The 12,315-nt window shown below is 42.3% G+C and overlaps 1 protein-coding gene across 1 annotated transcript in view; it reads left to right on the plus strand.

Annotated features, from left to right (window-relative positions):
* The window catches only part of LOC132900927 (interleukin-1 receptor accessory protein), a 33,780-nt gene extending 23,555 nt beyond the window's left edge, over positions 1-10,225 (plus strand). The window contains exons 9-11 of the mRNA XM_060943311.1: positions 7,724-7,867; positions 8,007-8,150; positions 8,486-10,225. Coding sequence (XP_060799294.1) covers positions 7,724-7,867; positions 8,007-8,150; positions 8,486-8,913 — 716 coding nt within the window. The 3' untranslated portion in view covers positions 8,914-10,225. The remainder of the gene's footprint in view (positions 1-7,723; positions 7,868-8,006; positions 8,151-8,485) is intronic.
* Positions 10,226-12,315: the final 2,090 nt, after the last annotated feature.

Genomic DNA, 12,315 nt, shown 5'->3' on the forward strand with positions numbered 1-12,315 from the left:
ACTTCAGCCCAAGGCCACCCCATGTTATCCTAACCTGCATGTCTTTGAAATGTGAAGGAAACCCATGCAGACACAGGGAGAACATGCAAACTCCACACAAAAAGGCCCACGTCAGCCACCAGGTTCAAACCCAGAACCTTCTTGCTGCGAGGCGACAGTGCTAACCACTACACCACCGTGCTGCCCACTCCCCGTGGTAGGGGAGTCAGTCTGGAATAAGATGTTCAGCAAGCGTATCTGGATGTGATGGTCAGGTGTCCACAAACTTTCGGCCATATAGTGTATCTGTACTGAATTTAGTTACCCTTCTTACCCAGGTAACATGTGGGTGGAGCTAAAACAGCAACACAACCATCACAATAATCCTTAATAAATACATTTCTCAGGCTGGAGTCACTTCTGTATGAAGACAAAATGTGTTAAATTTATTTCTTGAATTTCTTACTCCTCTTTTCTTACAGAATGATCAGGGTTCCTGCCAGGTTCTGAAAACTATTCTCCACTTTTTTCTCTGAAAAATCAAGTCAAAGAAGTATTTTCTTATTTTTTCTTCACTTAGTCTGTATTTTTTCTTAGTTACCGACTTATCAAAGTGGACTTAATGCAGGTTTATACCAACCAAACTGGCGCAATTCAAATATTTGAACAGATCCAGCTCCGCCTCACCATTACAGATATAATTTGGGCTCCACTCCAGACTCTAATAAAAGAGACTTGATTTTGGACGCCCCGTGCACCATCAGGCTAAAATAAACCTCTTTAGTTTGAGCTTACTGAAGGTTATTCTAGCATGGAATTATTCAAAAGAGATATTAGGAGGGCGGCACGGTGGTGTAGTGGTTAGCGCTGTCGCCTCACAGCAAGAAGGTCCGGGTTCGAGCCCCGTGGCCGGCGAGGGCCTTTCTGTGTGGAGTTTGCATGTTCTCCCTGTGTCGGCGTGGGTTTCCTCCGGGTGCTCCGGTTTCCCCCACAGTCCAAAGACATGCAGGTTAGGTTAACTGGTGACTCTAAATTGACCGTAGGTGTGAATGTGAGTGTGAATGGTTGTCTGTGTCTATGTGTCAGCCCTGTGATGACCTGGCGACTTGTCCAGGGTGTACCCCGCCTTTCGCCCATAGTCAGCTGGGATAGGCTCCAGCTTGCCTGTGACCCTGTAGAACAGGATAAAGCAGCTAGAGATAATGAGATGAGATATTAGGACTCCCTTTAGCCTTTACTTCAACACAAATCTTGATTTACAATTGAACAGAGTCGAGAAGAATCTTGGAACAAACAATAGTGAAGGAATACAAATTTCCTGTCGATTTACAAATCGAACACAGAATGGCATAGCGTTTTTCATCATGCGTTCACCACGGGGACTGAACACGCCATGCCACCCAAAACAGAGCTCCCTTCAGTTGCTTGCCAGCTGACAGTACTTTCACTTTGGTGTTTTTTTAACCAACCCCTGTATGACTGACACTGTCCGATGTGCTCGGGGACGGTCAGGGCCCTGAGTGTGCCTCCCCTGTAGCTGTTTCGGCCCTTAAATCATCGTCAGTGCTTGAAGAAGCTCGTTCAAAAAAATTCACCAGCTTAGACTGCACCATTGTTTGGTTCACACAGAGATAATTACATCACCACACCAGGCCGATTAAGATGCAGTGTGATTGGTTAAAAGCTTGGTGGTCACTGTGTGTCGTCAATTTTTATTGGTCACAAGCACGGGCTCGTTGTTTACACTCTGGCTTCCCATCGTCTCTTCACTCGGGTTGGATTTCAGCAAACAGGTATTTGTTGAGGGATTTCTATAAAAGATGACTTATGATAATGATGACACATACATTCGTCACTGTGATGACTGCTAGTCATTTTCTTTTCCTCACTGATGCATTATTGTCGTCAATGACGAGCGCCAGTGGAAACCCTGAATGATGCAACAGTGTCAGTTTTATCCAACAATTAACATTTCAACACATTACTCTTTAGCTTGATTTTAGATTTCTTCCCAAGTGAAAAATAAATATACTTTATTGTATTTCAAATATATTCACATTTTCAATAGTAAAGTGCAAATACACTAACAAAGAAATGTAACGCGGGGCGGCACGGTGGTGTAGTGGTTAGCGCTGTCGCCTCACAGCAAGAAGGTCCGGGTTCGAGCCCCGTGGCCGGCGAGGGCCTTTCTGTGCGGAGTTTGCATGTTCTCCCCGTGTCTGCGTGGGTTTCCTCCGGGTGCTCCGGTTTCCCCCACAGTCCAAAGACATGCAGGTTAGGTTAACTGGTGACTCTAAATTGGCCGTAGGTGTGAATGTGAATGTGAATGGTTGTCTGTGTCTATGTGTCAGCCCTGTGATGACCTGGCAACTTGTCCAGGGTGTACCCCGCCTTTCACCCGTAGTCAGCTGGGATAGGCTCCAGCTTGCCTGCGACCTTGTAGGACAGGATAAAGCGGCTAGAGATGATGAGATGAGATGAGTCCACTATTGATCCGAGTCGAGTCCGAGTCCAAGACTCCAACCGCACCGTCTGACGGCGTCTGTTTCAGTGCCATTACATTAGTTTCTTCCTGAACATGATGTATGAACAGGTGAATGTGCTTCTCTTTGTCAGAGTGTGAAGTATTCTGTCAGAGACGGTTGGGAGACGGATGTAAGTGCAGAAGGTGTGTTTATTAATACAAGTGAAGACGTCAATCAATCCAGAACGGCAGACAAAATCGTAAAACGGTGAAACAGGCAATAGGTCGAACGAGGCACAAACAGGCTATCGTAGACTTGGCAGAATCAAAGACAAGAAACAGGAAATCAGGAAACCAAACAAGGAAATAAGGCTCGGTAATGTGTCAGCAACACAACTCAATACTTCGCAAAGTAAGCGTGTTTTCACAGTTTTTATATCGGTGCTCTGATTCTGCCTTAATCCTGTGCAGATGTGAGTCATTTATGGCACACGTGAGAGTCCGCTTGGTGCATGTGCTGTCCGGAGCGCGCCCGAGAGTCTATCTGATGCACGTGCCAAGGTGCGCAGGTGTGACACTCTTACACAAAATTAGTATAAAGATTAATGTACATATAAATATCTTATGCCAAATTATTATGGCATGTTACAAAAAAATAAAGTAAAAAATCAGAGTCCTCGTCTCCAATTTATGAGTCCGAATGCAGCTAATGCACGAGTCCGAGTCATCAGTGCTCAAGTCCAAGTCGAGTCACAAGTCCTTAAAATTAGGGCACGAGTCGGACTCGAGTACTACAAGCCTGAGTTGCACACTTATTTGGGAAAGTGTTAAAATCTATTATTGTGATGATAAGCCAATATATACATTTATAACATTTTTCAATCAAGTGTATAAAGTCTACAAATAGCCACTCATGCAGTTGTTATGTAATGCTTAATAAGTTTATTCCAATCTATCTTACCTATAAAACTATGTTACATAAAGCACTAAAAGCACACTTAAAAAAAAATACAGGTGCACACAAGAAGAAGTGTGTGTTCTGCTGAACAGTAAGTGGGTAAAAGTTGGCACAGCTACTAGATTGTGATTTTGCAGGTGGCATCACACAGACACGACAACAGACAAGTAAATGGTGTCGACATGACATTCAAAGAACTGTCATTCACTCACACTGCATTAACACACTACAGTCGGAATCAGTGTTCACAAAAATGGAATATTTGAATGTTTTTAATGCAGAAAAAAACCAGGCCTACTGAGAACCAATAAGTGGAAAACCTGTGCACAGATCAAGTTATTGACTGCACTTCATGGATATAAGGACAGACACGTGGAAGTTGGTTTAGTGTCAACATCCAGAAAGCTAGAAGTCATCCCCAAGATTCAGTTAGTTTTTAGTCCCTTTCAGTATTGTTTGGAAGTGAAATGACATACATGTTGTCCTTGGACTGAACCATTACACATTTATATTGGAGTGATTGAGGATGGGTGGCACAGTGGTGTAGTGGGTGGCGCTGTCGCCTCACAGCAAGAAGGTCCGGGTTCGAGCCCCGTGGCCGGCGAGGGCCTTTCTGTGTGGAGTTTGCATGTTCTCCCCGTGTCCGCGTGGGTTTCCTCCGGGTGCTCCGGTTTCCCCCACAGTCCAAAGACATGCAGGTTAGGTTAACTGGTGACTCTAAATTGAGCGTAGGTGTGAATGTGAGTGTGAATGGTTGTCTGTGTCTATGTGTCAGCCCTGTGATGACCTGGCGACTTGTCCAGGGTGTACCCCGCCTTTCGCCCGTAGTCAGCTGGGATAGGCTCCAGCTTGCCTGCGACCCTGTAGAACAGGATAAAGCGGCTACAGATAATGAGACGAGATGAGATGATTGAGGATGCACGGCAAATACGAAGGTAAGTCAAAAAGTTCGAAGATGACTTTTTGGGTTCGGTATGACCCAACCACGAGTAGAACTCATGATTTCCTGATTGAGGGGCGGACACGCTAACCACTAGGCCAATTTGCGGTACTTGTAAATGTGTATATATACAGTTGTGGTCAGACGTTTACATACAGTGACATGAATGTCATCTTGGATATGAATGTCATGGCAATATTTGGGCTTTCAGTGATTTCTCTGAACTGTTCTTTTTCTGTGGCAGAATGATTGTACAGCATACAGATTTAATTTAAAAAAAACACTAGAATTTGGTGCACAAGTTTTAATTTTCTTTGGGCTTTCTGAAATCAACACAGGGTCAAAATTATACATACAGGATCAAAAATGTACATACGCTCACTTAGATTATTAATTCAGAGGTGCTGAAACTTCCAAAATGTCTCTTATCTTGCCAAGGCCGAGGTCTCTTAACTTCCTGTTAGCGATCATGATTGACTACAGCTGGTAGCTTCTCTGTGCCTTCAGAAAAAGGGTTTGTTTACAGCACTCATTGGATTGACCAACATACAATAAAATGGGAAAGTCCAAGGAGCTCAGTGCAGATCTGAGAAAGAGGATCGCAGATATACACAACTCTGGAATGTCTCTTGGAGCCATTTCTAAACAATTGCAAATTCCAAGATCAGTTCAAACAGTTGCATGCAAGTTATTGTGAGGTGTAGTCACTTTGCTAAGCCACTTTGCTTCAAGAAAGCCCAAACTGTCACCCTCGGCTGAAAGGAAATTGGTTCGGATGGTCAGGAACAACCTGGGAACCACCAAGGCACAGCCCTGCCAAAGCTGATGGATCACTGTCTACAGTTCAGATCACCATGGACTAAGAGGCTGCTATCCAAGAAATAACCCCTTGCTTCAAAATTGACACCTTCAAGCTTAACTAAAGTTTGAAGCTGACCACACGGACAAAGAAAAAGCCTTCTGGAGGAAAGCTGTATGGTCAGATGAGACAAAGCTTGAGTTGTTTGGCCACAATGACCACCATGTACAGAGGGACACTGTACCAGCTGGTGGTGGTGGTAGAATCATCATGCTCTGGGGCTGTTTTACTGCCAGTGGAACTGGTTCATTGCACGAAGTGGATGGAATAATGAAGGAGGAGGACGACCTCAGAATTCTTCAGCATAAACCATCAGAAACTTGAACACGACTTGGGAGTCACAACAGGACAATGAACCCAAACACGCATCAGAGCTGGTTGTGGAGGATAAAGCAGGCCAACATTAAGCTTAAAACAAGTCTTGACTTCAACCCTATTGAAAATATATGGACCGTGCTTATAAGTCGAGTCCATGCCAAGAAAAAAAAACAAATTTAATTGAACTCTGCCAATTCTACCACGAAGAGTCATGAAATATCCAACCAGAATTTTGCCAGAAGCTTGTTCATGGTAAACAAAAAATGTTTGGTGAAGGTGAATCTTGCAAAGAGACATTTTACCCAAATATTAGGCATTCTGTATGAATATTTTTGACCCTGTGTTAATTTCAGAAAACCCAAAGAAAATTAAAATTTGTGCACCAAATTCGAGTTTTTTTTTAATTAAATCTGTATGCTGTACAATCATTCTGCCACAGAAAAAGAACAGTTCAGAGAAATCACTGAAAGTCGAAATATTGCCATGACGTTCATATCCAAGATGACATTCATGCCACTGTATGTAAACTTCTGACCACAACTGTATAATAAAAAGAAAAACACACATTGGCTTGAAAATACAGTACAAAAGTTTTAGGCACATGCAGTGAAATGATGTAGAGTAAAGATGCCTTCAAAAATAATGAAATGTTTCTACGTTAAGAATTTACCATAAAGGTCAGTAAGCAGTAAAGCATGAAAAAAAAGTCAGTGTTTGGTGTGAGACGACCCTTTGCTTTAAAAAAATAGTCTCAGGTACAAGGAGTGCAGTTTTGAAGGAAATGAGCTGTAGGTTTTACTTACTAGGTTTTAATTTCCACAAATATCTAATTTGCAAGTTTGAATTATGTAGCGTGAGTGTGATCAGTTCACATTGTCTCATCTCTCATCTCATTATCTCTAGCCGCTTTATCCTTCTACAGGGTCGCAGGCAAGCTGGAGCCTATCCCAGCTGACTACGGGCGAAAGGCGGGGTACACCCTGGACAAGTCGCCAGGTCATCACAGGGCTGACACATAGACACAGACAACCATTCACACTCGCATTCACACCTACGGTCAATTTAGAGCCACCAGTTAACCTAACCTGCATGTCTTTGGCGGAAACCGGAGCAAACCCAAGCAGAGAACATGCAAACTCCGCACAGAAAGGCCCTCGCCGGCCACGGGGCTCGAACCCGGACCTTCTTGCTGTGAGGCGACAGCGCTAACCACTACACCACCGTGCCGCCCGGAAGAAATAAATGATAAATTAAAAACTTAAATGACCTCAACTGAAAGAATGAATGTGACAGTGATGTGAATGTCATCTTGGATATGAACATCATGGCAATATTTGGGCTTTCAGTAATTTCTCTGAACTGTTCTTTTTCTGTGGCAGAATGATTGTACAGCATACAGCTTTAATTTAAAAAAAAACGCTAGAACTTGGTACACAAGTTTTAATTTGCTTTGGGTTTTCTGAAATCAACACAGGGTCGAAATTTTACATACAGCACACCTAATATTTGGGTAAAATGTCTCTTCGCAAGATTCACCTTGACCAGACATTTTTTGTTTACCATGAACAAGCTTCTGGCAGAATTCTGGTTGGATATTTCACGACTCTTCATGGTAGAATTGGCAGAGTTCAATTAAATTAGTTTTTTTTTTTCTTGGCATGGACTCGACTTATAAGCACAATCCATATATTTTCAATAGGGTTGAAGTCAGGACTTGTTTTAAGCTTAATGTTGGCCTGCTTTATCCTCCACAACCAGCTCTGATGCGTGTTTGGGTTCATTGTCCTGTTGTAACTCCCAAGTCGTGTTCAAGTTTCTGATGGTTTATGCTGAAGAATTCTGAGGTTGTCCTCCTTCTTCATTATTCCATCCACTTTGTGCAATGAACCAGTTCCACTGGCAGCAAAACAGCCCCAGAGCATGATGATCCTACCACCACAACCAGCTGGTACAGTATGAGGTGATACCGATGGATTGGGGGTCCAGTTTGTTGCTGAGATGAACTGTTCCTGTTCTTTGTAGAAGTTCCTTGGGTCCCATGTTCTCTGATTTCTTCAGGTCCCCATGTACTATGTTTTAGTTTTATGTTCTCTCATAAGGAAAGCTTGTATTTACAGACATGTATAACTTGACATTTTATTCTGTATTTATTGACATGCTGCTATTAAAAAGTGTGTGTGTGTGTGTGTGTGTGTGTGTGTATAGAGTACATTCCTGCTGTAGAGCTCGGCTGTGGTCTTGGTGCAACTCTGGTTGTCGCGTTGTTGCTCTTTGTGTTGTATCGTGTGTTCTGGCTCGAGGTGCACCTTCTCTATCGCTCCTGGTTTGGCACGGACGAGAGAGACACAGGTAACACACACAGAAGCAGCGATGCACCTTACTTCACACAGAACTGTTGTTGAACTTCCACTGTGGATGTGTTCCATACCACGTGCCATTTCATACCTTACAATACATTGTACGATTTTGCTTATCTGTGTGTGTGTAGATAATAAGGAGTATGATGTGTACATCTCGTACGCACGCAACACTGAGGAGGAGGAGTTTGTCATGGCAACGCTGAGGCGTGTTCTGGAGGCAGAGTTTGGATACACCGTGTGTATATTCGACAGAGACAGTCTGCCAGGTGGAAGTGAGTACATGAACCCTGATACACTCCAGACTCGGAATGAGAAAGTGCGTTTAATGAGTTTACCGAGTGACACCATAACGTTCTCGGGTCAACGAAGGTGTTCGGTGTAAATTTTAGCACTGGGAGTTTATTTATTTATTTATTTATTTATTTTTAACTTGACATACAGATTAGTATGATTTAATGATGATGATAGTTTGTGTAATGTTGGCTAGCAAACCAGACTCCTAGCATGATGTTCCAAAATGGCACAGCTTGGCTAATGTCACATGATATTAGATTTGTTATTGGCTGATCATATTTAACTCTGCAAAATCGTATGTGTGTTTGTGTAGCTGTGACAGAGGAGACTCTGCAATTCGTCAGTCGTAGTCGGCGTTTGCTGGTCATACTGAGTGCATGCAGTGCATTTCGGGATGCCCAGGCTCTCCTGGAGGTTCGGGTGGGTGTGTCTGCCATGCTGCGGGGTGGCAACGTGAAGCTGGTGCTGGTCCAGTTTAAACCGACTCACGTGATGCATGACAAGAGTCACAAACAGGACACGCACAAGTGCGTGAAAGAGCTGCGCCGCGCACGTATCGCTCTCGCGCTTGTCCGTTGGGAAGGAGACAAGTCGACCTCGCTCACGTCTCACTTCTGGAAGAAACTGCGGCTACAGCTGCCTGTCCGCACGCTGACACACACTGCGAAACATACGCAGGATACTTCACATACTGACGATAAACAGAAATCGGAGAGTATAGGGCTAATGCTGGAAACGTAACATACGTACGACAACACAACACCCACAGACGCATGACACAAAACATAATCACCATCGCCACCATCATTTTTGTGGGCGTGTCCAACAATAATGTGACTCAGGGTAAGAAAATTAACCTGCATTACTTGGTTAATTGTTTTTTATGCACAAAAAAAGTATATTTTATAAATGCTTCTGCTGTTAAGGGTCATGATAAAGTGTTTTTTATCATTAATTAATCAGTCTGAACAATGCATTTCATTCATAGGAAAGTAACATGTCATGTGATTGATGCTCGCTAAACATAACGTCCCTTTTCACAAAGAACAGAAGTACGTGAACAGAAGTACGTAAAAGATTTCTGCTGTTCACGGGACGATTTTTCTACCAAATAAATAAACACTGATGTGTATCAGTTCACTCGTCATTGAAAGACGTTACTCTCTTCACTGTTTTCAAAACGGAAATTCAGGAATAATTCTTATTATTATTTTTATAATAAATTCTTCATAGGAAACTTATTTCGCAGCGATCAGGAAGATAACTAGCTTCGTAGTTACATCATGTTGTTTGTGTATTATATTACACGTTACCATTTTTTAATTCATTTGCATTCCTCACTTTTACGCAACGATAAAATTGTATGTAGGTCAAGCAGTTGGCTAAATGGTGCTGAGTTGCTAGCAAACACTCAGTGGTTTACTTTTTCTGCTGAATTTTTAAAGGTCAGCCAGATTCACTTTGTTTACATCTCTAATTAGCTGAAGTTAGCTATGTTAATGCTAGTTTTCGACAAAAATATAGCACGTACCAATGTGAAAGTGCTAACACCAATAATAGCACCAGCCTTTATCGTGTTGTAGCTTCATTCAGGGCGACTTCTGGCAGGAAAAAAAACAACAAAAAAACACAAATGTGAAAAGGACCCATTGCTTGCACTTTAATAGCTTCATAAACTGCAGTATTCTGTATATTTATCTTGGTAGTGTTATGTTTAGGAGTTGCCACTAGAGTAATTGAGTTTAACTGATTTGCGAGTTAGCTAATATCATTCTATACAAAAGTGTTACCCAAAGTAAGGTATTAAATAAGCCAGGATACAGGGTCCTTTGGTAAATTATCGGTATAACGTGTCATATTTTTCACACACTTGCTTTCAAATATCTAAATGTGTGTGTGTGTGTTTTACACAACCTGTAAACATCATTAAGCATTTCATTGTGTTACAGTATTTATGCCATTCAGCCATTTTGCTTTTATTTGTCATGAATTCATTGATCATGTGATGTCATTTCAACTGTTATTACTAAAATGAATAAACATCATGTTCATATTCAACAGAGTCATGCATGTCATTCACATTCAGATCAGACATACAGGCAGCCGATCAGACAGAATACACACCGAATACAGGGATATTCATATTCTAAAGAGAATGTGATGCTAGTAAAACAAATTCTAGTTGACAACATCCAGTCATTTCTTTTATTAACTACCAACCCTAACCTGGTGGCGCGGTGGTGTAGTGGTTTAGTACTTTCATCTCACAGTAAGCAAGCTCTAGGTTTGAGCCCAGTGGCTGATGTGGGTCTGTCTGTGTGGAGTTTGCATGTTCTCCTCGTGTCTGCACGGGTTTCCTCAGGGTGCTCTGGTTTCCTCCCAAAGACAGGCAGATTAGGTCAATTAGCTACTCTAAATTGCCCTGGGTGTCACCAGGCCCATTTTACAGGGGCACGTGCCCCAGTATATATCTTCTGTGTCCCAGTAAAATTTTCTGATTACATTTCAGAAACAGTAATATCTTTGGCACTCCGGAATAACCATATACGACCGATGCGTCCAAATTGCACCCATTCGTCTCCATTAAATTGCTGGTGGAACACTCATCACACAATTATCACGTGGAGCCACACAACTCAAGCTTCCTAACAGTGCTACCCACTAGTTGCTTTGTTAAACGGTTGGCGATAAAATTAACGTCAATGAATTCACATCAAATTTAATCATATTCTGTGTACTGCGTCCATCTCCACACCCGTTCTTGTCGATGCAATACCTCACTAACTCCTGAGTTTACACGACAAACCATACATCAAAATAAACAGAAGTCCCTACCGTTTCAAATGGTATAAACTATTCATCTGGGCCTTTTGCCTTTCTCAATTAATCTGGTTTTGAAATGACAGCAACAGCAAATTATAGCAACAATTTGTCTCCAACTTCGGACTGATATTCTAATGTAGCTTACAACCCCGATTCCAAAAAAGTTGGGACAAAGTACAAATTGCAAATAAAAATGGAATGCAATAATTTACAAATCTCAAAAACTGATATTGTATTCACAATAGAACATAGACAACATATCAAATGTCGAAAGTGAGACATTTTGAAATTTCATGCCAAATATTGGCTCATTTGAAATTTCATGACAGCAACACATCTCAAAAAAGTTGGGACAGGGGCAATAAGAGGCTGGAAAAGTTAAAGGTACAAAAAAGGAACAGCTGGAGGACCAAATTGCAACTCATTAGGTCAATTGGCAATAGGTCATTAACATGACTGGGTATAAAAAGAGCATCTTGGAGTGGCAGCGGCTTGTAAAATTGCAAAGAGTTTGAACATATCATCATCTACAGTGCATAATATCATCAAAAGATTCAGAGAATCTGGAAGAATCTCTGTGCGTAAGGGTCAAGGCCGGAAAACCATACTGGGTGCCCGTGATCTTCGGGCCCTTAGACGGCACTGCATCACATACAGGCATGCTTCTGTATTGGAAATCACAAAATGGGCTCAGGAATATTTCCAGAGAACATTATCTGTGAACACAATTCACCGTGCCATCCGCCGTTGCCAGCTAAAACTCTATAGTTCAAAGAAGAAGCCGTATCTAAACATGATCCAGAAGTGCAGACGTCTTCTCTGGGCCAAGGCTCATTTAAAATGGACTGTGGCAAAGTGGAAAACTGTTCTGTGGTCAGACGAATCAAAATTTGAAGTTCTTTATGGAAATCAGGGATGCCGTGTCATTCAGACTAAAGAGGAGAAGGACGACCCGAGTTATCATCAGCGCTCAGTTCAGAAGCCTGCATCTCTGATGGTATGGGGTTGCATTAGTGCGTGTGGCATGGGCGGCTAACACATCTGGAAAGACACCATCAATGCTGAAAGGTATATCCAGGTTCTAGAGCAACATATGCTTCCATCCAGATGACATCTCTTTCAGGGAAGACCTTGCATTTTCCAACATGACAATGCCAAACCACATACTGCATCAATTACAGCATCATGGCTGCGTAGAAGAAGGGTCCGGGTACTGAACTGGCCAGCCTGCAGTCCAGATCTTTCACCCATAGAAAACATTTGCCGCATCATAAAACAGAAGATACGACAAAAAAGACCTAAGACAGTTGAGCAACTAGA

The sequence above is a fragment of the Neoarius graeffei genome, chromosome 16, assembly GCF_027579695.1.
Source record: "Neoarius graeffei isolate fNeoGra1 chromosome 16, fNeoGra1.pri, whole genome shotgun sequence".
In the NCBI taxonomy this organism is placed as follows: Eukaryota; Metazoa; Chordata; class Actinopteri; order Siluriformes; family Ariidae; genus Neoarius; species Neoarius graeffei.